Here is a 25,202-nt window from a genome sequence, read left to right on the forward strand (position 1 = left end):
TAGACTAGATAAAGAGGATGTGGAGAGGATGTTTCCTCTGTTGGGGGTAACCAGAACTAGAGGGCACAGCTTCAAAATTGAGGGGCGACCTTTCGGAACAGAGGTAAGGAGGAATTCTTTTTATCCAGAAAGTAGTGAATCTGTGGAATGCTCTGCCATAGACCGCGGTGGAGGCCAAGTCTGTGGGTATATTTAAAGTGGAAGTTGATAGTTTCCTGATTGGTCAGGGCTTCAAAGAATATGGCAAGAAGGCAGGTGTATGGGGTCGAGTGGGATCTGGGATCAGCCATGATGGAATGGTGGATCAGACTCGATGGGCTGAATGGCCTAATTCTACTCTTATCTCTTATGGTTTTATGGTCCAACCCATGACCTCTAGCTCTAATCTCACCCAAGCTCAGTGGAAAAACCTGCTTGCCTGCATTTACCCCATCTATACCCCTCATAATTTTATATAATATCATCAGATCTCCCCTATGCCGCAGGAAATAAATAGGCAGCATTTAAATACCCATCTCTAATTGTCCCCGAGAAAAGTGTTGAGCTGTCTTCTTGGACCATTGCATTCTTTAGGAGTGGGTTTACCCACAACTCTTTTAAAAGAGAGCCAAGCAGTAAGGCTGATCAACACCTCCATCCACTAACCCACCCTTCCACACCCTCCACCATCACTACTTTATCATTTCCTGTCAGAGTCACCTTATGTACAGACACTCCTGTACCTAGTGTCATTTTATGACACAATCAATCTATATAAAGTATATATTTATTGTGTTCTTTTTCTTTCTCTGTTTCTTCTTGTGCTGCATCGGATCCAGAGTAACAATTATTTTGTTTTCCTTTACACTATGACATTAACCAATCTTGAATCTTGAGAGATCTCCAGGATTTTGACACAGTGATGTTGAAGAGATGGATATCTGATGTCTGAACTTTGCTGGAACAATACCTGTGGAAAGATTGGCTGACTATACCTACGTTAACAGGGCTGAAACTTGCGCCAGTACTGGGCACTTAGTGATTTGTTCAGGATTGGACTGAGAAACTATCTGTTCTATTCAAATCTTGATTTTGAGAGACCAGACTTTTGGGAGGTTTTGAATGCAGTGCTGTGGGAAACAGAGGAGCTGGGTGACCATAAGAAGTCAGCAAATCTGCCAGCTGGGGTGCTTGCTTATCTAAAGAGCTTCTCATTACTGTGCTGAAACAGGGGCTCCTTAAACCTGAGCGTTGTCCTAAAAAACATTAGGAAATAAAATCAAGAAAGAGTTGTTGTTTACATACGCCATGGATTTGGTGAGATACAGCAAAACCTGGCGAGTTTAAAAGCCTGTATTTTCCCCAAGTGAAGTGCGTTCCCTCTCTCTCTCACCCAAAAGTAGTGAAGTTAACTATCACACTATAATCCCTAAAGTTGTGTCAATCAGCCAAGAGAGAGGTGAAGTACTGTTTTCTCAGTCCAGCAGGGCAGCATTGAGTGGGAAAGCAGTGACGGATGAAAGGGAACTCCACTGGCTGCAGCAGTCGGATCCTCATGTCATCGTGGGATCTGAATGGGGCTACTTCAGAGGTGCTGCGGTCAGGTCGGTGTTACAGTCAGAACAGTTCCTACAGTCGGGCAGGACAATTATTCTGCATCTACCTACAGGCAAGATGCCAATAAGCTTGACAAAGTGCAGAGAAACTTACAACGATGCTGCTGGGACTTGAGGATTAGGTTACAGGGAAAAGTTATACAGGTTAGGACTTAATTCCCCACAGTGCAGAATGAGGGGAGATCAAAGCATACAAAATTATGAGGGGTATAGAAAAGGCACAGACATACATTTTTCACCTTGGGTTGGGTGTAACTACAATTAGAGGTCATAGGTTAAGGGTAAAGGTGAAATATCTTTACTCAGGGGGTGGTGTGAGTGTGGAGCTTCGATTGGAAGTGGGTTCAGTTGTAACATTTAAGTTTGGAAGGGAACAAGGCCTGGGTGCAGGTCGATGGGGCGAGGCTGAAGATCAAGTCGGCACAGACTAGATGGGCTGAAGGGTCTGTTTCTGCGTTGTGATGCTCTATGATTTTATTACATTCAGCAACAAAGCTATTTCTGTCAGGAGAGGGATTACTGTCAGCTGCAGAAATTTTGCAGCTAGGAAGGGTGACCAGCAAATGTTGGCAGGTGTACCTTCAGACGAAACTGCAGTCAGGGGAGTGAACTGTTCATTCACTGGGAGTCCAATCCCATTGGAAATGTCCCCAGGAAAGGTCGTGAATATACAGTATGCAAGCTTTGGCACGTGGCAAGGTGGGCGACAGAGGAAAGGAAGTGTATCTCGGCATCACTGATCGTGATTACTGGCATAGCGGCACGTCTAGTATAGCCACTGCCCTGCAGTACCAGAGACCCGGGTTCAAACCTGTCTGTGTGGAGCTCTGTATGTATCCCCTATGACTGAGTGAGCTTCCTCCCATATCCCAAAGATGTGTGGGTGGGTAGGTAAATTGCCCCTAATGAGAGAGAGTTGATGAGATTGTGGGGAGAATAAACATGGGACTATTGTAGGATTAATGTAAATACGTTGCTAATATGTAAACCAAAGAACCAGCTTCCTTGCTGTATCTTTCTATGACTCAATCACAAGTAAAGGCATTGCACTAAAGTAAATAATTCTGGTTTGTTGTCATTTACAAGATAATCTACAGTCAGCATTTCTGCACAATTGGTTTTTTATTTCATCTGTTCCCTGAGGCAATGGATTTTATCTCAATTTCTTACTGAATTTATTGGTGACCATCTTACATGTATGATTAATTCTTCTGTAATTTCCTCTTCAACTGAAGGGAACTTTAGAGATTTATGAAGTAATTATAGGACGTTCTCTTATGAGTGTTGTTTAACTGATGTCTCAGCACTTGATGAAAATAGTTTGACAAAGCATGTTGAAGCATTTCTATCTTTGTCATTTACAAGTTATTAGGAAGAGTGATTAAAAAATTGGCGACAGAGGTTATTTTAAAGGAAGGGTTTGAAGTATGCTGCAGAAGGGTGTGGGGTGTGAATTACCGAAACAGGCCCAATAAACACTGAAGGCACCTTGAATAATGGCAAAGAAAAGTTGAATAGGTCAATCTTTGTTCTGTGGGGATACTGACAAATGCTGTGAGCTTTTGAGGAAACTGTTTCTCCTTGGCTCTCATCGTTTTTTTTTTAATACCACAGACACCTACCATTAACTGAGGAGTTCCCAGACTGGGAAACCCTGCTCCGGAGGGAAGTAAAGAATGTGCCAGGAGCTGATATTGGGAGAGAGTTGGCAGATTGTGAGGTGATCAAATGGTTCCAAATTGAATATAGAACATAGAAGTGACAGAGTCAGGTAAGAAGTGACTGTTAAAATATGCACAGGCATGAAGACAGAGCGAATTTGGATGTAGTGGCAGAGTAGGGAACAAAAACTCCCATCACAATGACAAGGAAAGGGTGAAGGAGCCCATTCTGGAAGTCAAGAAGGAACTCAGCAGGGTGAGCAGTATCCTGGGGGGGGGGGGGGGAAGAGGATTGATGACATTTTGGGTTGAAACCCTACATCAGGATGCAAGTGCTTGATCCAAATCCTAATGCAGGGGTTTTGACCCGAAGCATTGACAATTTCTTCACCCCCACAAATGCTTCCCGACTCGCTGAGTTCCTCCAGATTTTATTGCTCCAGATTCCAGCATCTGCAGTTCCATGTGTCTGTGTGAAAGCTGAGATGCTATGGTGGACACTGTAGAATCAAACTGGAGTGACTGTGTCCAGATATGGAGTTGATTGTGGAGAGGAAGGGGTTCACGGGTGATTCAAAGGACTGACTGGAACCAATGGCCATGGAGGAGTTTGAACTAACAGCTGTAGATCTTGGAACCTGTCAGTTTGAAAGCAGTCTCTAGTGCACACCAGCTGATGTGGTATAAAAGAGAGCGGTTTTAAGGACAAAGGATCATTAGGAACAGATAGTCATCGTGTGATAAGGGTAAATCTGCTGAGAAGTTTTACAGCATCATCGTTGGAATCAATCTACATGATAAATCTATATGTTAAATTGCAAGCAAGTCTAATGTTCTAGTTATCTATTTGGCTTCACTGTGCCATTTTTCTTTTGACCTGCCGATAGTTATTATGCATTACATAAGGACATTGAATGCATTGTGTGACTTTACGTACCCACTGCCAGGCCAGGATCACTGTTCATTGTCTGCACAATTTCCATTCCCTGAAATGAATCAATTGGTTATAGAAGATAATAACATCCTCTAGAGTACCTTTAACATAAAACAATACTGCAGGACGTTTTACAAGAATGACAATATAACAAGCTATGTTGATCCATATATGAGAAGAATCTCAGGTTGTATACTATACACATTCTCTGATATTAAATGGAACCATTGAAGTCTTCAAAGGCTTCATCAGAGGGTCAGTTTTAACCTACCAATGAAAGGAGAGTCAAGAATTAAAGAGATTTAGGGAAGAAATTGTAGTGTATTTAAAATTTCAGTAATATGAGTAATATTGCAAATATATTGTTTGATTAAGTATTCTTTGTTGTTTACATATTGATTACATGTAAGAAGTATGTCAATGGTATACGTTATTATGCCACAACGTCATGTGTGAGCGTCTCACTAAAAGAAGAAGTAAGCAGACCAACTGTGCGGCTTCCATGGTTTTCTTTCGAGTAGTTTCTAGAGTTACAAAACGTAACAGTGGAGACAAGGATGTTTTAAAATGAACCCAAGATGACCACCTATCTGCTGAAGCACAGTGAGATATTCTAGTTTTTAAAAAAAAAAGCATAGCGCATTTTTCTTTGGAAGGGGAGCAAGACGTTCAAGTTTAAAAGAAAAAGCATACCACATGTTTCTTCAGAAGGGGAGAGAGATGTTCGTGTTTAAAAAAAGGCAGAAAATGGACAAAATTCACATGTTGATAAACAGTGAGTACCACGTGACAGTAATAATAAATTAAAAAAATCAGAAATGTCTGGCTACATCGGAAAGATAGATGCATTTGATTGCATAACACATAACTGGATAATGTAAACACAAAGTGCACTGCAGATGCTGTGGTCAAATCAAGACGTACAAAAAGGCTGAGATGAACTCAGCAGGTCGGGCAGCATCCGTTGAAATGAGCTGTCAACGTTTCGGGCCCAGACGTTGACTGCTCATTTCAACGGATGCTGCCCGACCTGCCGAGTTCATCCAGCTTGTTTGTACTGGATAATGTATACTGAGCGAATTGAGAAGTATTTTGAAGCAAATAAAATAGCCAATGAAAAATGAGTTCCAGTGTAACTGAGTGCAATAGGTGGAAAAACATACAGTTTGCTTAGAAGTTAACTGCTCCAACCAAACCAGCCCAAATGAGCTTTGCTGATATCATGAACATACTGCAAGAACATTTAGAACTGAAACCATTGTTGACTGCAGAACACTTCAGGTTTCATAAGCAGAATCAAAAGGATGGGGAGTCCATTTCAGCATATGTCGCTGAATTGAAGAGATTGCCTCAGCGGTGTCAGTTCAGTGATGGGCTTAAAGATACCCTGAGAGATCATTTAGCCTGTGAAATCTTACAAGAAAGCACTCAAAAGCAGCTCCTATACTGAAACACAGCCCACATTTAAAATAGTAGTTGAAATTGCTCTACCAATGGACACAGTAGCAAGAGACACAGCTGAGTTGCAGTCAGGAATAAAAGTGATCATGAACAAGATTGCAAAGTCTAAACAGAAACCTGCCTGGCTGAACAAATTCTGGTACTGTTGTGGCAGGGTTCACACACACCCCAGGCCAATGCAGGTTTAAAGAGAAAACTTGCAGAAAACGCAACAAAGTAGGGCACATTCAAAGAGCATGTCAGGCAGGATGTTCCAGGATGGCTTTGGAAAACTCAAACATTTCAAAGGTAAAATAGTGTTAAATGAAAATGCCACACCCAAGTTTTACAAAGCCTGTCCAGTTTCTTATACCATTCTTTCCAAGGTTGAGTGGAGCCCATTGGCAACACTGGTGGTCCAAGTAGCCAAGAAGGATGGCTCTGCCAGGATATGTGGTGTTTTTAAGGTCACCATCAACTCAGTATAGAAAGTAGATCAATATCCTCTGCCCAGGATGGAGGATATTTTTGTACATCTTTCTGGAGGGAAACACTTCAGCAAAGGGGACATAGCTGATGCCTACCCACAGATGGAGGTGGAAGAAGAGTCCAAGATGTTTCTCACCATAGACGCTCACAAATGGCTTTATCGCTATAATACGCTTTTTCTTTTTGGAGTAACATCTGCATCTGCACTCTGGCAGAAAGCTAAGGACCAGGTGCTGCAAGGCTGCCCAGGACTCAACGTTACCTGGATGACGTCATTGTTACCACTGAGCGTGACAAGGAACATCTCCCAAATTTCAAGACATTGCTTACTATGGTCACACCATTCACGTACAAGGTTTACACAAGTGTGCGGAGAAAACTCAAGCAGTAGTGGATTCCCCAAGGCCAAAGGACATATTACAGTTGTGGTCCTTTTTAGGATTTGTCTATTACTCTAACAGGTTCCTGCCAAACCTGGCTAATGTGCTCCACCCTTGAACTCATTACTACAGATTGGGAAGAAATGTCAGTGGACAAAGTAATGTGAGGGGGCTTTCCAAAAGGCAAAGGAAATGGTGACATCAGACACTGTACTCACACATTATGATGCACGTTGTCCTGTGAAGTTTGCCAGTGATATCTCAGCTTATGGTATAGGTACAGTCATGCCACATATTACGAGTGATGGAATGAATGCCCCATAGCATTTATCTAAATGTTCCCTTACCGCTGCAGAGAAAAGTTAATTACAAATTGACAGAGAGGTCTTGAGTTTGGTTTGGGATGTAAAACATTTCAACCAGTACTGTATGGGAGAGATTTTACCCTCATTATTGATCATCAACCATCAGTTTCCATTTTCAATCCACGGAAGGGTGTTCTACTAACAGCGGCAGCACGACCACAGAGGTAGGCTCTATTTCTTAGAGGACACAATAACAAGATTGAATTCAAGAGGACAACTGATCATGAAAATGCTGATGGGCTGTCCCGTTTACCCCGGAAAAGGAAATACCTGAAAAGTTTACAAAAATGGACACTCCTTTTGACGCTTTCTCCCAAATGCAAATCAAAAGTCTCCCTATTACAGTAGAGATGATCCAAAGAGAAACCAGAAAATATCCCACACTGTGTCAGGTCTACATTGCAATTCAAAATGGCTGGGATGCACAGCAGAAACTCAGGGTTGCCTTATGTGGGGATTGAGAGTTGTTCCATCCAGGCTGAGAGCTGAAGTATTGGTGAAGCCACATGCTGGTCATGTAGACATGGTCAAAATGAGAGTGTTGGCTCGAAGCTTTGTCTGGTGGCCTGGGATAGATCAGCAGATCAATCTGCTTACCGTGCACTGTTCGGGATGCCAAAACATGCAGAGGATGCCAAGAGCAACACCCCTCCGTCGCTGGGAATAGCTCATAGTGCTCTGGCAGAAGATTCATGTGTACCTTGCTGGACCATTTATGGGCACAAATTTCTACGTAGTAGTGGATGCGGCTACAAGGTGGCCAGAAATGTTCCCAATGGCCTCACACAGTGCTGATGTGTTGAGAAGCCTCTTCTCAAGGACAGCTACTCCAGAACACTTAGTCAGTGACAACGGACCACAGTTTCTTGTGGAACAGATTCAGTCATCCCTGAAATTGAATGGAATAAGACATATTACATCTGCACTGTACCACCCAGTTACAAGTAGCATGGTGGAAAAGTTTGTCCTGAAACTAAAGCACAGAATGCGAGCAATGTCGGCAGAGCACAGTAGACTGACACTGAATCAGAGGCTCGCCAATTTCCTCGTTGCAGCACACTCCACAACCAACCATTCACCAGCTTCGCTGTTCCTGGGTCGTCCCTTCTGTTCACGCTTGGATCTCCTCAAATGCAATCTCAGAAGGACTATGCAGGACAAACAGCTGAGGGCTCCTCGAACAAGGAGTTTCAATGTTTCACTCCTGGCGAGGCACTACAGGGATGATCAAAAGTGGGGATGTGGAAATTTAAAGACAGAACTGCACCACTCTCCTACGCAATGGAAATTGTGTCCAATGTCATCTAGAGACGATACATCGATCAGTTGAGGAGAGCGGAATCAACTGTTAGAGAAGAAAGATGTCCAGAGCTGTCAGAACCACTTCCTGCCATACCGGATCAACTCCTACAGCCACTGTGGAGGAGGCCCTAGAACCCGAGATTGTCTCACCTGCCAAGCAGAGTTCCCTTGTCTGGAAAGACATTATGTTACAAAAAGAAATGACAGAGCATGCTTTACCTTCCCCTTCTGGATCTCATCTATTTCATTTCAGGGTTTGGATAGGTAACAAACCTTCATTTCAGGCATATAGACCCCTACAGCTATCTCAACAATACTTCCTCCCACCCTGCTTCCTGTAAGCAATCTATTCCATTCTACGGTGTCCTTTGAAGTTGTCTTAATGACACAACTTTACACAGGGTGCCTTTGAAATGTCTTTCTTCTTCTTCAATGTGGACTTCCCTCCACCAGAACTGACAAATCCCTCAGCTGGATCTATTTCCCCATACCTTAGCTCCTATTCTCCTCTTTTCCTCTTTTTGGAAGAGCAAAGGTAAAGTTTCCCTGGTCCACAGCTTCCACCCCACCAACCTGTGCATTCAACAACGCATCCACCAGATTCGGCAAGGTTCCACAACCAGCCCCTTTCTTTTCCCCAGACGTGGCTCCATGGTCATTTCTTCATCCCTACCACCCACGTTCCTTCCAATAGCACTTTTCCATGCAACGTCAGGACCTGTAAGTTCTGAATGTTTATTTCTTCCCATACAAGGACCAAAGAATCCTTCCAAGAGAAGTTTGCACAACCTCATATCCATTGCATTCTGCAGTCACAGTGTGGTCTCCTCTGCATCGGAGAGACAGAAGACAAATTGGTTGGCCACTTGGCAGAGCACTCATTTTTATTTGCAGGGTCTCTCAGAACCCCCCATCACCTGCCATTTTAATATTCTAGCCCATGGCTCCTGCACTGCTATAAGGATGCCCAAAGTTTGCTTGAGGACCGCCGTCCTTTCTTCCCTCTGGGACCATTGTGGCTTTCCACACTCAGCATTACAATAGGTCACTTACTTTTGCTGTCTGTATGGGATGACAGGTATTTCCGTAGTCACACCGGCTCATTTCCCCTCTGTCCATCAGCACAACTTGACCTGTTTAGCATCTTCTACAGACCCCTACATGTCATTCCTTCGTCTGCATTCTCAAACTCCAGCTGGAATCACCTCATCGCTCCCGTTTCAGTATTTCTTTCACTGCCCAAATCAACCTGATAACCTCTATAACTTGGCACTAACTCCATAACTCCATTATTTGTTCTATCTTACCCCCCCCCCCCCCTCCACTTCCATCTTCTCAGAAACAAAAAACAATGTTTTTCTCTCTTTGCCATTCTGGTGAAGGGTCTTTGATCCAAAACAGTAACTGTTTTTCTTGATTTGCTTGATCTGTGGGGTACTCCAGACAGTTGCTGTTTTTGATGCAGGGCATAGTGGCCATATCCTCCCAGGGGACCACGGACCACAACCTTGTTGTGGTTTGGTAGTTTCTCTTTTTGATGCAGAGCTTAGAGGACATATCCTCCAAGAGGACCGTTGTGGTTTGGTAGTTTCTATTTTGATACAGAGCTTTGACACAGAGTATGACCAAAGGTACAGGGGGACCAATAAAATTAGGAATGTGTCAGAGCCTGGAATAGGAGGAGTGCAAAGATATCAGAAAGTTTTAAAGCTGAAGAAAGCTTACAGAATCAAAGAGGTGAAAAGTTTTTGAAGTCAAAAGTTTTAAAATCACACTGTTGCCAAACCCCTGCAGACTGCAGACGGCAAGGCTGGCAGATGTGGAACTTCCCTGTCGAAGTGGGGGCAAGAGGATTTCCCACCATGTCATGCTGGAAGATGATGGCAGCTTTAGGGATACAAGAGAGCCGTTAACACCATGGCTCAAGCAGCAGAGAGAGCGTCCAGTTGGCTTTGGCTGCGAAGGGACGATAGTAGCTGGGGGTAGAAGATTGATCACCTTCTGCTGTTGCACCATCCCGAGGATGTACCGGGTTAGGGGCTGAAGTGTCTGGAGACGGATGGACCCGACTGATGACTCGACGGTCCAGCAGCGGAAACATCACAGCTGTTTAAGGTAATGTATTGACAAATCGCTGCAGGTCCATGTACAGGGAAAATGGGTAATTGAGATTTAATGCAAGTCAGTATGTGGGCAGCAGATTTAAACATGTTCCAATATACTCAGTGGACACTATTAAGGACACTTGCTTCTTAATGAAAATATCTAACCAGCCAATCAAGTAGCAGCAATTCAATGCACAAAAGCATTCAGACATGGTCAAGAGGTTCAGTTGTTGTTCAGACCAAACATCAGAATGGCGAAGCAATGTGATCCAAGTGCCCTTGACCACGGAATAATTGTCGATGCCAGACCAGGGTGGTTTAAGAAACTGCTGATCTCCTGGAATGAACAATCGCGAGAGTTTACAAAGAATAGAGGGGACATTTTTTTAAAAACCCATTGAGTGGTATTTCTGTGGATGAAAACAACTTATTAATGAGAGAGGTCAGAGGAGAATGATCAGAATGGTTTAAGCTGACAGAAAGGCAACAGTAACTCAAACAGCCACGAGTTACACCAGTGGTGAGCAGAAGAGCATCTCTGAATGCACAACACATTGATCCTTGAAGTGAATGGGCTAGGAACAGGAGAAGACGACACTGGGTTCCATTCCTGTGCCTAATAAAGTGGCCACGGGGTGTATATGGATGGTGTAAGGTAGGAATTCTGCCAGGTTAACATTTCATCAACACTCTATAAAGATTATAAAAGGATAGAAGATAGAATAGGGGCTGGAGAAAGATGATGGTGAAACAATGACAGTGAAAGTGGAGTGAGGCTGCAGCAGAAGTGTCCTCAGTCATCTTGCATTCCATGCGCTGAACTCTGACCCCGATCTGTCAAGGCATCCCATGCATCATTCTCCTTGTGTTAAACTAGGTCACGCACGTGCACTCTCCATCAAGGGAATTCACCCTAAAGGCAGCCCCTTAGGAGAATATCGTTCTCAATTCAAGTGATCACAGTATTAACACTACCACACAGCGGTGTTACCAAACAAAATACGACAGCAAGCCACATGAGGAGAAATGAAGATAAAAAGTAGCTATTAAAAAGAGTGGAAAGAGATAGCGATGTGGAAGGTTAATGGAGAGAATTCAACAGTGCAAGAGAGCCAGAGAGTTTCAGGACAGAACTCCAGATCATAAGCACTGGATAACTGAAGGCATTGTTCCTATTTTAAGACTAGTACGTTCTTGCATTAGCTGCCATACCATCAGCTATCCAGCATTTATGATCAAATTAATCTTAACTTAAATAAGATTATTAACATTAATTCTCACCTGGTTGAGCACCACCCAGTTTGGATCAATTTGTGCATCCCCTTCCGGGTCAAGGACAACAGTCTGGTAGGCCCTGAAATCTGTCAGGGTAACTTCTGCATTCTCAGGACAAACATCTATTCTATCAATGATGGTGTCTTGATCAAAATCACCTTCACAAATGTCTCCAACTCCATCAACTAAACAAAATACGTAAATGTTTTGTCATTGAAAGATGCACTTTTATGATTTTTCACAAGGCATGAGAATTCACATTCACAGTTTGTAATTGTTTAATTAGTAACTATCTGCCACTCTCAGTCTGTCCCACTCCCATCAGGGTGGAGGCTATGTAGTGCCCATGCCAGGACAACCAGACTCAAAAGCACTAATACTGATCAACTACTCCACCCACTAACCTCACCACCTACACCACTTACCCCACCTATTTTCATTTCCTGTCAGTCACCATATGTACAGACACTCCTGTGCCTAGCATCACTTCATGTATATACAACTGATCTATGTATATAAGCCATCTTATGTATTTATACTTATTGTGTTTTTTTTATCATTGTGGTTTTTAGTGCTGCATCGGATCCAGAGTAACAATTATTTCCTTCTCCTTTACACTTGTGTACTGGAAATGACATTAAACAATCTTGAATCTTGAAACTATTAAAACATGTTATAGAGAAAAGAACAAGCCAGAAAAACAGAGGTGAGATTTGGGCATCTTTTGAATTAAGTAACTGTGGTCAAACTGACACAGGCCAGCATTCACAAGCAATTTCTTATTGCACACAGAAGTCCAAGTTAAATGCTTTCTATTTTAATAGTGGCAAATGCTGCTGTGAACTTAAATTAGCCAGCCCAAGGAACAGAATCATTATTGCATAAAGATAGATGACAATTAAGGTCAAGGGTGAAGACTTCTACAACCTTCAAAAGCTTTAGCAAACCAAACCACATCAGCATATGGACCCTGCTCTACAGAGCAGCTCTACTTAAAATGTAAATGCTTTTGGCTGTTGCTGCAGGCAAGTTAGGGTTTGGAGATATTCCCGCTTGACTCTAGGTTTTTCTGTTTACTGAATTGTGGTGCAATTTGATCTCACACCTTACACGGTAGGCTGGCCTGGAAGGTTAGATTGCATGGAACCCAGGGTGAGCTGGCTGAGTGGATGCAAAATTGACTTGATGATTGACGCACCATCAATAACTCACTCTGAGACGTAAAAGCGAGGTATCGGCTTTTATTGACTGGAAGAAGGAACGAGCAGTGAGTGACCACCATACTACATCCTGGAGACTGAGAGGCCGGGCTCAGACCTCCATCACCTTTATACAGGGGTCTGTGGGAGGAGCCACAGGAGCAGTCATCAGGGGGCGTGTCCAGACAGGTATATGTAGTTCACCACAATGATAGGAGTCAGAGGGTGGTAGTGGAGGGGCATTTTCAGATTGGAGACCTGTACCAGGATTCAGTGGTGTGTCCCTGGTCTTTTTGCCATTCATATTCATGATTTGGATGGGAATGCGGATGGCAGGATTAGTAAATTTGTGGTGGTATCGTAGCCAGTGAAGGATGCAACAGGGAAGGAACAAATGGGAAAGTGAACAAAACTATGGCAGATGGAATTTGACTCAGGTCTGCAAAGAAACACATTGACAATAGGGTAGGATATATACAAAGAGTGGCAGGGCCCTGGGGAGCTTTGTAGAACAAGGAGACAGACCTCGGGGTTCAAATACATAGTTCCCTGAAAGAGGCAACATAGCTATTCAGGGTGGTGAAGGAGGAGCTTGCATGCTTGCTTTCACTGGCAGGGGCACCAACTACAAGACCAGGGTGGCAGGTTACAGCTGAACAAGATGTTGGTGAGACTACACGGAGTATAGCGTGCAGTTCTGGATGCAGTACTGTACAGAAGAATGTGATTAAGCTAGGGCAGGCGCAGAAAACATTCGGAAAGTCGTTGCCAGGCCTGAAGGCCTTGAGTCATCCGCAAATCTGCCTGTTCTGACCTCTCCGAACTTACCTCTCTCTGCATACCTTGACTCTGTTTTATATTCCTTCCCCCCATTCTGTTCCTTCCTACTACAGCCATGACACTTCACACGCCCTGGATCTTTTCAATGAGTTTAAGTTCCCTGGCCCTGATTGTCTCATTTTCACTATGGATGTCCAGACCCTATGCACCTCCATCCCCCATCAGGAGGGCCGTCAAGCTCTCTGCTTCTTTCTAGAAAACAGATGCATCCTGTTCCCCACCACCACTCTCCTCCGTCTGGCAGAACTGTTCCTCACTCTCAATAATTCCTCCTTCAGCCCCTCCCACTTCCTTCAAACAGAAGGTGTAGCCATGGGCACTCGTATGGCTCCCAGCTAAGCCTGCCTCTTTGTCGGCTACGTGGAACAGTCTATATTCCAAGCCTACACCAGTGTCACTCCCCAACTTTTCCTTTGCTACATCGACAGCTGCATCGGTGCTGCTTCCTGCACCCATGCTGAGCTTGTCAACTTCATCAATTTTGCCTCAGACTTCTGCCCTGCCCCAAATTTACTTGGTCCATTTCCGCCACCAAGCACACCTTTCCCTCCCCTCCACTTCCCACTTTCCGCAGGGATTAATCCCTACGTGACTCCCTTCTCCACTCACCCTGCCCACTGATCTCCCTCCTGGTGCTTATACTTGCAGGCAGAACAAGTGCCATACCTGCCCCTACACCTCTTCCCTCACTACCATTCAAGGCCCCAAACAGTCCTTCCAGGTAAGGCAACACTTCATCGGAGAGTCTGTGGGGATCAGCTTCTGCATCAGCTCCCAGTGTGGCCTCCTGTATATTGGGGAGGCTGATGTAGCTGGGGGATTGCTTCGCTGGGCACCTATACCCCAACTGCAGGAAAAGATGGGATCTCCCAGTGGCCACCTATTTCAATTATACTTCCCAGTACGTTCTGACACGTCAGTCCATTGCAGTGATCAGGCCACACTCAGGATGGAGGAGCAACGCATCGTTTCAAGGGGTATGGGCCAAACAGAGACAAACGGGACCAGCCTAGATAGTCACACTGGTTGTCACGGATGAGTTTGACTGAAGGGCCTGTTTTCATGTTGTATCTCTCTTTGCTTCTCAAGTGGCTGGATTCTTATGCAACCCTCTACAGAAATAACCGGTTATGACTGTATAATTGAATTTGAAATCGAAGTCCTATTCAATAGAGCTTTGTTTCAAAGCCTTCAGGACGCCACGAGAAAATCAATCGCATTATCTGGATACTTTGCTGTGGTTAAGTAGAGCTTATAACGTTTCAAAATGCATCTGGCCCGATAGCTTTCTCTGTTCCATACTTCAGCATGTTCATACTCACAGTTATCATCCTCCTGCCCTGGATTGGCTACCAGCCTACAATTATCTGGGCCCGGCGGGAGAATATCTGGAATTCCATCATTATCATCATCGTCGTCGCACTCATCTCCAAGCCCATCCTTATCCGTGTCGAGCTGGGAGCTGTTAATGATGGTGGGGCAGTTGTCATTGTTGTCTTGGTGCCCGTCTCCATCACTGTCAAAGGAAAGATACTCAGCATCACTTCAGCTGTGTGATCTTCATGTTCAACCCCACCGCTGCTGTGCACCATATCGCTGTTATACACTGTACCCATTCTGCGTGTCCAAAGGAAACTGCCTATCCTGGGGCTAGAGGACTGTGTGTGTATGTGGGTGGGAGGGAGGGAGGGAGGGAAGAACAGCCCTTGTTTTGCTGCTGTTGCTTGGTATGCTCTGTTTTGTTGGGTTCTCTGTTGTTCTGCCAGCCACTGTGGGCACGCTCTGCTGGTGCCTCAATGTGTGGCGATACTTGTGGACTACCAGGCACGTCTTTAGGTTGTGCTGGTTGTTACAGCAAACATCGCATTTCACCGTACGTTTCGATATACCTGTGCTAGTGCTGCTCCAGGGGGTTTAGATTTGCAGGGGGAGGGGAACCAGAGTGTTAGAGCAGATAGTGAGGTGGAGGAGGATAAAGGTCATGCGAGAACTGCAAGTATAGTGCATGGAGTAAAGCCAGATCTAGCATATAAAGAGGCTTTCAGGAAAGAGTAACAGAATAAAGGGTGTAAAGGTAGTAAGGTAGAAGGGCTAAAGTCCGTGTACTTCAATGCAAGAAGTATCAGGAACAAAGGTGATGAACTGAGAGCTTGGATACATACATGGAATTATGATGTAGTGGCCATTTCAGAGACTTGGCTGGCACCAGGCCAGGAATGGATTCTCAATATTCCTGGATTTCAGTGCTTTAAAAGGGATGGGGGGGGGGGAATGGGAGGAGGGGTGGCATTACTGGTCAGGGATACTATTACAGCTACAGAAAGGGTGGGTATTGTAGCAGGATCCTCTTTTGAGTCAGTATGGGTGGAAGTCAGGAACATGAAGGGATCAGTTACTCTACTGGGGGTATTCTATAGGCCCCCTGGTAGCAGCAGAGATACCGAGGAGCAGATTGGGAGGCAGATTTTGGAAAGGTGCAAAAATAATAGGGTTGTTATCATGGGTGACTTTAACTTCCCTAATATTGATTGGCATCTGATTAGTTCCAATGGTTTAGATGGGGCAGAGTTTGTTAAATGTGTCCAGGCTGGATTCCTTTCACAGTATGTCGACAAGCCGACTGGGGGAATGCCATACTAGATCTAGTATTAGGTAACGAACTGGGTCAGGTCACAGATCTCTCAGTGGGTGAGCATCTGGGGGACAGTGACCACCACTCCCAGGCCTTTATCATGGAAAAGGATAGAATCAGAGAGGACAGGAAAATTTTTAATTGGGCAAGGGCAGATTATAAATCTATAAGGCTAGAACTAGCGGGTGTGATTTGGGATGATGTTTTTGCAGGGAAATGTACTATGGACATGTGGTCGATGTTTAGGGATCTCTTTCTGGATATTAGGGATAAATTTGTCCTGGTGAGGAAGATAAAGAATGGTAGGGTGAAGGAACCATGGGTGACAAGTGAAGTGGAAAATCTAGTCAGGAAGTGAGTGAGGTCCTCAGTGAATACCTCTCTTCGTTATTCACCAGTGAAAGGGAACTTGATGATGGTGAGGACAATAGGAGTGAGATTGATGTTCTGGAGCATGTTGTTATTAAGGGAGAGGAGGTGTTGGAGTTGTTAAAATACATTAGGACGGGTAAGTCCTTGGGGCCTGACGGAATATTCCCCAGGCAACGGAAGAGATTGCTGAGCCTCTGGCTAGGATCTTAATGTCCTCGTTGTCCATGGGAATGGTACCAGAGGATTGGAGGGAGGCGAATGTTGTCCCCTTGTTCAAAAAAGGTAGTGGGGATAGTCCAGGTAATTATAGACCAGTGAGCCTTATGTCTGTGGTGGGAAAGCTGTTGGAAAAGATTCTTAGAGATGGGATCTATGGGCATTTAGAGAATCATGGTCTGATCAGGGACAGGGATCAGGGATCTGCTTTGTGAAGGGCAGATTATGTCTAACTAGCCTATTAGAGTTCTTTGAGGAGGTGACCAGGCATATAGATGAGGGTAGTGCAGTGGATGTGATCTATTTGGATTTTAGTAAGGCATTTTACAAGGTTCCACATGGTAGGCTTAATCAGAAAGTCAGAAGGCATGGGATCCAGGGAAGTTTGGCCAGGTGGATTCAGAATTGGCTTGCCTGCAGAAAGCAGAGGATTGTGGTGGAGGGAGTACATTCAGTTTGGAGGATTGTGACTAGTGGTGTCCCACAAGGATCAGTTCTGGGACCTCTACTTTTCGTGATTTTTATTAATGACCTGGATGTGGGGGTAGAAGGGTGGGTTGGCAAGTTTTCAGACGACACAAAGGTTGGTGGTGTTGTGGATAGTGTAGAGGATTGTTGAAGATTGTAGAGAGACATTGATAGGATGCAGAAGTGGGCTGAGAAGTGGCAGATGGAGTTCAACCCAGAGAAGTGTGAGGTGGTACACTTTGGAAGGACAAACTTCAAGGCAGAGTATAAAGTAAATGGCAGGATACTTGGTAGTGTGGAGGAGCAGAGAGATCTGGGGGTACATGTCCACAGATCCCTTAAAGTTGCCTCACAGGTAGATAGGGTTGTTAAGAAAGCTTATGGGGTGTTAGCTTTCATAAGTCGAGGGATAGAGTTTAAGAGTTGCGAGGTAATGATGCAGCTCTATAAAACTCTGGTTCGGCCACACTTGGGGTACTGTGTCCTGTTCTGGTCGCCTCACCATAGGAAGGATGTGGAAACATTGGAAAGGGTACAGAGGAGATTTACCAGGATGCTGCCTGGTTTAGAGAGTATGCATTATGATCAGAGATTAAGGGAGCTAGGGCTTTACTCTTTGGAAAGAAGGAGGATGAGAGGAGACATGATAGAGTTATACAAGATATTGAGAGGAATAGATTGAGTGGACAGCCAGCACCTCTTCCCTAGGGCACCACTGCTCAATACAAGAGGACATGGCTTTAAGTTAAGGGGAGGGAAGTTCAAGGGGGATATTAGAGGAAGGTTTTTCACTCAGAGAGTGGTTGGTGCATGGAATGCACTGCCTGAGTCAGTGGTGGAGGCAGATACACTAGTGAAATTTAAGAGACTACTAGACAGGTATATGGAGGAATTTAAGGTTGGGGGGGGTTATATGGGAGGCAGGGTTTAGGGTCGGCACAAGATTGTGGGCTGAAGGGCCTGTACTGTGCTGTACTATTCTATGTTCTATAAATAAAGCTGAATCTGAATACTGTATACTTAAATGGCATCAATCACATTTATAATACTAACATTAAAGGTCCGGCCTCAAACTTCACGCACATACACTCACAAGCAGTTATACAAATTCAAAGAATTTGTAAACTTTGCCTACTCGAACCTTGGTTTATAGGTAATGCAGAGAACATTACTGGATACCAATGGAAGACACGTGGGGACTTGATGACTTGATCGTCCCATTATAAAGTTTGTTTATCAGTTGAAATGTTTATCCAAGTTTGTCAACAAACTAGATAATTTCCACGTTATTTAAGGAAGCTACACAAGGAATGGAAAATGTTATTGCTGCCACTGTGGTTTTTAAAGTTTTTAGGCGCTCGTGGTTCATGTGTGCTTTGACCATTGAGTGGCCAGTGAAAATATTTGCAAAGGTGGATTTTGAATCAATCCCATTGATGTTTGACTGTATTTACCAGAGTAATTTTCCACCTCACAAAATGGAAATTACGCATCAAGATCACAAATTTGGGAGTGTACTGTGCACAGTTTTCATACAGACAAGTGTCTAATATACAGATGTAGAGGAAGCATAGTGTAAAAATTTCCTCAAGAACAAACAACGAATATCAAAAAAAAAGGTTCAAAAGCAACTCAAGGGGCCCCAGTTCTAACAGCAGCCTAATGGAAATGTCAGATCTCATGAACATCACCATCATGTCAATAGCATACCCATGTCGCACTCCTTCAGTGATTTCCACATACATCCAGAATAAAGGTCAAATCAAGAGCAGTTTAGCCCTTGTGTAGGCCCCAAGTTTCCCTGGGGATTTTCCAGATAATCAGTGGAATTCCCGGGGAAGGGTGTTAGTTATCTTTCCAGTCATTGATTCCAGCAATCAGCTGCTGAAATTACAGCAGGGGATTAATATGCACACAAACAAATTTCCATTTTCTAATAAACATTACCTGATAGTACTATTTTAGCATTTATTTTTCTTCAAATATTTGTTAATGTTTTCATAATGACATTTAGGATTGAAGTATATTTTTAATTGATAAATGTTTTTCAATTATGTTAAAATACCGTGACTGCATCTTGGTTACTGTAATGAAGCAAACACTTAACTACTATATGCTAGTATAGACTATCCATTAACTCAGGACGTGGGTGACATTAAGACAAATAATTTAATGTCCTCAATTAAATAACATAAAATATGTATAATATGAAATGTTTGCCATGTTAGCTACTAGACTATAATGTGAAAAGACAAGGCAGTACTTTTCAGTTTCATACTGAAATACCCAATCACACAACTAACAAAAGTACCTGTCTTGATTTGTGTCACATGAATCTCCAACAAGATCATTGTCAATATCAGACTGTGAACAGAAAAAACAGTGGGTGTTAGTGGAAAGGAAACAGTTCATAAACCTCAGTACTTACAAAGGGAAACAGCTGTTCCATCTTCACAGTATGATTTATACCATCCCACAGAAAATGATGCAGATTAACATTTGAGAAGCTAATTAACTGGAGCAATAAGAAAAAAGCCTTTTATTTCTACCTACTGATCGAGTTTTTTCTTGGAACATGACATCAGAAGGAAATCTTTGAATAGAGTGTTATGACGAGCGTTTTTCTAAAATACAGTTTTTTTACTCTGGGGCAAGCTAATTGTGATTTGTTGGCAATGATAGTTCCTGAGACATCAACTTTACACAAAAGGAGGCCATTTAGAAACATAGAAAACCTACAGCACAATATAGGCCCTACGGCCCACAAAGCTGTGCCCGAACATGTCCGTACCTTAGAAATTACCTAGGCTTACCCATAGCCCTCTATTTTCCTAAGCTCGGCCCAGTTATACAGGCCCTCATACAATTCCCATCAGAATCAGGTTTATTATCACATCAATACAGTAAGTAATGACATTTGTTTTTCTGTGGCAGCAGTAAAAAGTAAGACATAAAAAGTACTGTAAGTTACAAACAATAAATAAATAAAACAACACAAAAGAGGGATAGTGATGCAGAGTTCATGGGTTCATGGACCGTTCAGAAATCTGATGGTGGAGAGGAAAAAGTTGTTCCTAAAAAGTTCCATTCCCGGTGATGTGCCCATCACTTCCCCACTGTCCCAGAGGCTGTTAGGGAGGGAGTTCCAGGAGTGTGACCAAGTGTTGATGAAGGAACAGTAATATACAGTATTTCCAGGTCAGGGTGCTGTGTGTGGTTTGGAGGCCCATTCCATGTGAAAGCGGGTGGTGACCTGGGGATAGCAGAACACTTAATGCACTGAGATCTATCTGACAACTGGAAAATTGCTCAGGTGTGTTGTGCTCACAAAAATCCAGCCGTGCTTACAATTGCCAACTCCCAATTTGGTTTTTGCCAAGACCATCCAGGTCTGCAACTCGTTATACTTGGTCCAAATATGGAATAGTGAGATGAATTCCAGAGGTGAGATGCAGATAGTAGTGATTATACTTTATATTAAGGCAGTATTTGACTACGTTTGGCACCAAAGAGCCCTGAAAGAATCCCTCTGGGCAGTGTCCTGGGCTCCTCATCCTCAGCTACCTCATCAATAATTTCTTCCAGTCAGAAGGTCAGGGGTCGTGATGCTCAATTCCTCATTAGCATGCAGGCCAACAACATTCAGGCATGGGCTGATAAGTAACAGGTAGCATTCGCTCCACAGAAATATCAGTCAATGAGTCAAATCAGTCCAACAGGAGAGACTAGTCAGCCATCTTTGACATCATTGCTGAGTGGTAACCATTGACCAGAAACTCCGCTGGCCCTGTCATATAAATACTGCGACAAGAACAGGGCAGAGCTTGGCTATCCTGTGGTGAATGACTCACCCCCCCCCCCCCGCCCCGACACACAATAGCTTTATCACTATTTACAAAACACAAGTCCAGAGTTTCTTAGATGAACACATCTCTGTTTGCTCAGATGAATGCAGCTCCAGCAGGTTTAACAAGACCCAGACAAAGCAGTCTGCTTTACGGGTATCCCAGCCACCAATCTAGATATACATCCCTCCAACACTGACACATGAAGGCTTCAGTCTTTACCATCTACAAAACAGCTCAACTGCTTGCCCAGGTATCTCAGCAGGACCTCCTAAACCCATGATCTCCACAGTTGAAAAATAACAAAGGCAACAGAGGCATAGATACAAGCCCTCTTGCATCCTGCACAGGGTAATGACAACCCTACTCCATCACACCTGGTTAGGGTTGATCACATCAGGACAGCTGTCACAAGCATCTCCGACGCCATCATTATCCTTGTCCTTCTGGTCCACATTGGGAACTCGCTGGCAATTGTCCAAGAAATTTTTGATCCCTGCAGGAAGGTACAGCAAACATAAATGAAAGCATTTCACCATCCTTGAAAGCAAAGAAATGTGCAGATGCTGCAAATCTGAAATAAAAGCAGAAAATGCAAGACATTACAGCACACAATACAGGCCCTTCGGTCCACAAAGCTGTGCCAAACATGTCCCTACCTTAGAACTACCTAGGCTTTACCCATAGCTCTCTATTTTTCTAAGCTCCATCTAGCCATCCAGGAGTCTCTTAAAAGACCCTATCGTTTCTGCCTCCACCACCATCACTGGCAGCCCATTCCACACTCTCACCACTCTCTGCATGAAAAGCTTACCCCTGACATCTCCTGTGTACCTACTTCCAAGCACCTTAAAACTATGCCCTATGTCTACTTAACAGGTTGGGAGGGCTAATTTTATTTACTACTCCAATCCTATTCTGATCCTTCTGTCAGAGGTAGCAGATAAAAAGCTTTTCATTTTGGAAGGAGAGGTAACTGGGAGTGACCTTGCTGATGTAAGATAAATGGTAAAGAAAGATCAGTGTGGAAAATTACGACAAATTAAATAACCAGATGCAGTGGTGGAGGTCCAAGACCAAGTTGGTGCAGGACAAATTTAAGATGAATGTCAGGAAATTCTTCTAACAGTTTTTCAGAAGGACAGGTAAGGTGGAGTTAGTGATGGGAGGGCCATTAGGTGCAAGAGCAGAATTAGGCCATTCAGCCCATTGAGTCTGCTCCTCCATTCTATCATCACTGTTTCATTATCCCACTCAACCCCATTCTCCCGACTTCTCCCTGTAACTTCTGACACCTTTACTAAACAAGAACCTATCAACCTCCACTTTAAATATACCCAGTGTTTTGGCCTCCACATTGGTCTGTGGTAATGAAATCCACAGACTCACCTCCCTCTAGACTAGCTAAAGAAATTCCTCCTCATCTCTGTTCTAAGAGACGCCCTTCTAAGACCATAAGACATAGGAGCAAAATTAGCCTAATCAGCCAACAAGTCTGCTCTGCCATTCTATCCTGACTATTCTATCCTCTCTGTCCCATTCTCCTGCCTTCTCTCTGTAACCTTTGATGACTTTATTAATCAAGAACCTACCAATCTTTGCTTTAAATATGCCCGTTATCTTGGCTTCCACAGCTGTCGGTGGCATGAATTCCTCAGATCCACCAACCTCTTTCTAAATAAATTCCTTCTCTTCCCTGTTCTAAAGGGACGTCCTCTTACTCTGAGACTGTGCCCTCTGGTCCTAGACTCCACACTACTGGAAGCATCCTCTCCACATCCATTCTGTCTAGGCCTTTCAATATTCAATAGGCTTCAATGAGACACACCCCCATTCTTCTAAACTCCAGTGAGTACAGGCCCTGAACCATCAAAAGCTCCTTGTACATTAACCCCTTCATGATGAACAAGCTTAAAAATACCATGAAGTGCAGCCTTCTTGCCATCTTAAAATGACTGCAAGATCCACATAAGTAATGGAGCGACTGATCAATACCTGCATAGTACTGGAAATGGACTGTAACCTAATATAATCTGCTTATGTTTCTGGATAACAGCAGAGCTGGAAATGGACCTCCCACTGGTTATTTAGCTCTTTGCTTCACCTCACCTTGCACATTCTGTTGAATACTAAATGCTTTGCTTGCAATTAAGCAAAAGAGAAGTCTAAATAAATTATCAGGTGGGGAGAAAGGAATGACCAGGTGATGACCTATAGTGGGAGAGTGAAATGGTCGTGGACATGAACAAGAAGGTAGGTGACACTGCATGTGTTGCTCTTGATACAGAGGTGAGAAATTCACTTTCACTGCCTTTCTGGGAACAGGAATATTTCCTTGCCATAAACCAGGCAACTGGCCTGGCCTGCCCTCCCCACCCCTTTACCACTCCCAGCTCCAGTGTCCATACCACAGTAGTGGAGGCTGTGTACTCTGGTCCTAGACTCCCCCACTATAGGAAATTGTTTCTCTACTCTATCCAGGTCTTCCAATAATTGATAGGCTTCCATGAGATCCCCCCTCATTCTTCTAAACTCCAATGAGTACTGGTGGAGGGGCTGTGGATTAGAATTTTAACTCTACTCGCTGCTAGGAAAGGGACTGCATTCTTTGGACTTCTGCTGCTCACTGCAGTCCACAGTCAGGAGCCTCTGCATCAGTGAGATCCAGAGTGGATTTTAACCTGGAGACACAAGGGTCTGCAGATGCTGGAATCTGGAGCAACAATCTGCTGCTGAGGCCCAGTGGGTCAAGCAGCATCTGTGGGAGGAAAGGAGATGTCAGTGCTTTGGGTTGAAGCCCTGCATCAGGCTGAGAGGAGTGGCAATATGGCTAGTATGAAGAGGAGAAAGAGAGTGTGAGAAGCATTTCAAGGTGATTGGTGGACTGAGGAGGGGTGTAAGGTAACAGGTAGGTAGGTCATGCTAGGTAGTGAAGTAGGTGGGGGTGAAGTTGGTTCCCTTGTGAGTTCATCTTCCTGACTAGCCTATCATAAGGGACCTTGTCATAAACCTTACTAAGTTCTATGTAGCCAATGTCTACCAACTTGCCCTCATCTACCCTTTTGGTCATCTCTTCAAAAATATCAGTCAAATTCATGAGATAATGATTTCCCCTGTACAAAGCCAGGCTGACTGTCCCTAATCATTCCTTAACTTCCCAAATACAGATAGATCCTGTCCTTCAGAATACCCTCAAGTAAGTTTCCCACTACTGATGTTAGGCTTAAAGGCTTGCAGTTCCTTGGCTTTGCATTTGAGTTCATCTTAGATCAAGGCACAACACTAGCCACACACCAGTCTTCCAGTATCCATAGGGTTTCAGAGAATGTTTCCCCAGGAAAACACTAGGTTCTGCTGCAATGTTCTTCCTGATGAAAAACATAACTTCCCCTCCTCTCTTCACCTCTTATAGTCTGTAGCATCTGTACCCTGGAACATTGAGCTGCTAGTCCTGCCCATCCCTCAATCATGTTTCTGTAATAACAGAAACATCACAATTGCATGTGTCTATCCACGTTCGGAACTCAGTTGCCTTTCCTGCCAGACTCCTTGCATTAAAATAAATGCAATTTAGGCTATTCAGCTTTCTTCAATTCCTGCCTGTCTTGTCTCCTAAAATTGGCCACTTTAATTTCTATATTGTTCTCAACTTTCTCATCTGCACATTACTTCTTTGGTATGTTGAATAATTGATCTGTATTGGTGCAAGCTGATTTCCTTGACTGTATTTGTGTTGACTGAACATATGGGCAATAATATTTTCATTAGTGGTCTAACTCTAACCCTCACACTATAAGACCTCATACACCAAGATGTGTTTGGTAGGAGATTAAGTTGCATCATCAGGATCTACAACAGGCAAGCACGAGGACAATTATCATTGCCGTGATATGTTAAATGCTTCAATGAAATAAATACTAACCATCTCCATCCATGTCATCATCGCAGGCATCACCTTTCCCATCGTTATCTGTGTCTCTTTGATCATTGTTAATTGATAATCGACAGTTGTCACAAGCATCACCATAGTTATCTTCATCAATATTCAGCTGATTAATGTTTCGGACCAGCACACAATTATCCT

At 43.7% G+C, this 25,202-nt stretch overlaps 1 protein-coding gene across 1 annotated transcript in view; it reads right to left on the bottom strand.

Moving 5' to 3' along the window:
- Window positions 1–25,202, bottom strand: part of thbs4a (thrombospondin 4a) — a 151,573-nt gene that overhangs the window by 24,947 nt on the left and 101,424 nt on the right. The window contains exons 13-18 of the mRNA XM_073048211.1: window positions 25,041–25,200; window positions 21,496–21,614; window positions 19,585–19,637; window positions 14,908–15,101; window positions 11,553–11,731; window positions 4,194–4,242 (exon numbers count right to left, since the gene is read on the bottom strand). Of these exons, the coding sequence (XP_072904312.1) occupies window positions 4,194–4,242; window positions 11,553–11,731; window positions 14,908–15,101; window positions 19,585–19,637; window positions 21,496–21,614; window positions 25,041–25,200 (754 nt within the window). The remainder of the gene's footprint in view (window positions 1–4,193; window positions 4,243–11,552; window positions 11,732–14,907; window positions 15,102–19,584; window positions 19,638–21,495; window positions 21,615–25,040; window positions 25,201–25,202) is intronic.

The sequence above is a fragment of the Hemitrygon akajei genome, chromosome 6 (assembly GCF_048418815.1).
Source record: "Hemitrygon akajei chromosome 6, sHemAka1.3, whole genome shotgun sequence".
Classification (NCBI taxonomy): Eukaryota; Metazoa; Chordata; class Chondrichthyes; order Myliobatiformes; family Dasyatidae; genus Hemitrygon; species Hemitrygon akajei.